Source organism: Branchiostoma floridae, chromosome 1 (assembly GCF_000003815.2).
Source record: "Branchiostoma floridae strain S238N-H82 chromosome 1, Bfl_VNyyK, whole genome shotgun sequence".
Taxonomy (NCBI): domain Eukaryota; kingdom Metazoa; phylum Chordata; class Leptocardii; order Amphioxiformes; family Branchiostomatidae; genus Branchiostoma; species Branchiostoma floridae.
The window spans coordinates 9,184,744-9,186,263 of record NC_049979.1 but is presented as its reverse complement, the minus strand read 5'-3'; the positions used below and the strand labels follow the sequence as shown (position 1 = coordinate 9,186,263).

At 39.2% G+C, this 1,520-nt stretch overlaps 1 protein-coding gene across 1 annotated transcript in view; it reads left to right on the top strand.

Annotated features, from left to right (window-relative positions):
* Positions 1-1,158: 1,158 nt before the first annotated feature.
* LOC118424374 (NADH dehydrogenase [ubiquinone] iron-sulfur protein 2, mitochondrial-like) overlaps positions 1,159-1,520 on the top strand; it is a 9,854-nt gene continuing 9,492 nt past the window's right edge. Inside the window, exon 1 of the mRNA XM_035832928.1 lies at positions 1,159-1,323. Coding sequence (XP_035688821.1) covers positions 1,220-1,323 — 104 coding nt within the window. The 5' untranslated portion in view covers positions 1,159-1,219. The remainder of the gene's footprint in view (positions 1,324-1,520) is intronic.

Genomic DNA, 1,520 nt, shown 5'->3' with positions numbered 1-1,520 from the left:
AGATCAGACACTTTACATTGATGATTGTGGCCATATAAGGTGGCACATCCCTGTTTGGTTTAGGCCTTAATTCGACGATGCATTCCAAGATGCGTCTATTTTCATGAAGATGTTAACTGTACAATGAACTACATGGGTCTGCTGCTAATTTATGGAAAATATATGAGTAAGCTGGAATCATTATCATCTAACTGAATGACACAGTCATCTTGGTTGTCCATTGCGCTTGATGATGACTTCTGCATGCATCCTCATTTCAACTGTTGCGCACACACAAGTGACATGTTTCACTGATTTAACATTCACTAATATAAACTCACTGGGGAACAAGTGAAAAGAGTGGGTACAGCAATGAAAGTATTTGGAGTTTTGGACCAACCTGTTGAATGTTTGTTTAGTCATAATTCGTTGCAATTTCTATTTTATGATCACTGTACTTCATTAGGATGTGAATAACACCCATAGTTTAAATGTACACACATAACTGACATCAGGACACCAAGGGCTAGCAGTGAAGGAAATATATATACTGTAACGTTAACATTAAGTAAGCAACATTATTTCAGAACACAGTTTATGAACTTTAATAGGACAGAAATGGATTTTGCCTTATGAAATGTCTACAGGATCACTGGTACCAACTAATCATCTTAAGAAGCTTCTGAATTTCAGAGTCCTCCTTAGTTGTCATTTTCTAAGTTAAATGCCAATTTATTGGCCATTCAGTCTGTAACGTTAACTCTAAACACACTTCTAAAGTTTAGCAACATCACGACAAATATTGTAGCGTTATTCACCTTTCAACTTGCGGACAGTTATGGTCTTTGTGTGAATTTCTGCAAGAGGACCCAGGAATCTTTCTGGCCTGTGTAGTATGTAAATTTCAGAGTCCTCAGACGACGTTGCGTTTTGTAGAGCCATTTCACTCCTCCTTCCTCCATGGACCTTGGCCTGCACACCTGGCAACTTGCCTCTCAACTCCTTTGAGGCTGCCCACAGATTTTGTGCCTGTTTGATTCTTACATTAATAGAAAGGTATGTTTCTTTTTAATTACACTGAACAAATTCGTATACATTTAGAATACTAAAAGATTGATGTAGCTTTTATCTTCATTTTGCGTTTTTTAGCTTTCGTAAAATTTTTTTGAGAGTGTAATTTTAGGCATCTAAATTAAAGACAGTTAATGACTTTGAGGACCCTAGCTGTGCAGAAATCAAAATGGCGTCGACCCTTTTGGGTTTTGCCACTCGTTCGCTCGTTTCTAACGGCACTTTGCTCAAACGTGTCATACCCCAGACGGCGGCAGCCTTACAGGTGACTAGGTGAGTGTTAAAAGACTCTTCCACATCAGTTATGGTTTGCAAAGCAGTACATTTGTCGAATTCGGATACATACGCGTGCCCTTCAACATTTTGTAACGTTGTGTAAGTTGGGGGGGGGGGGGGGGCCCTACCTCTAAAGGTTATAAAATACATTTCTCACCAAGGTCAACGCCAATGAAGCCGGTTCTTTCAAATGC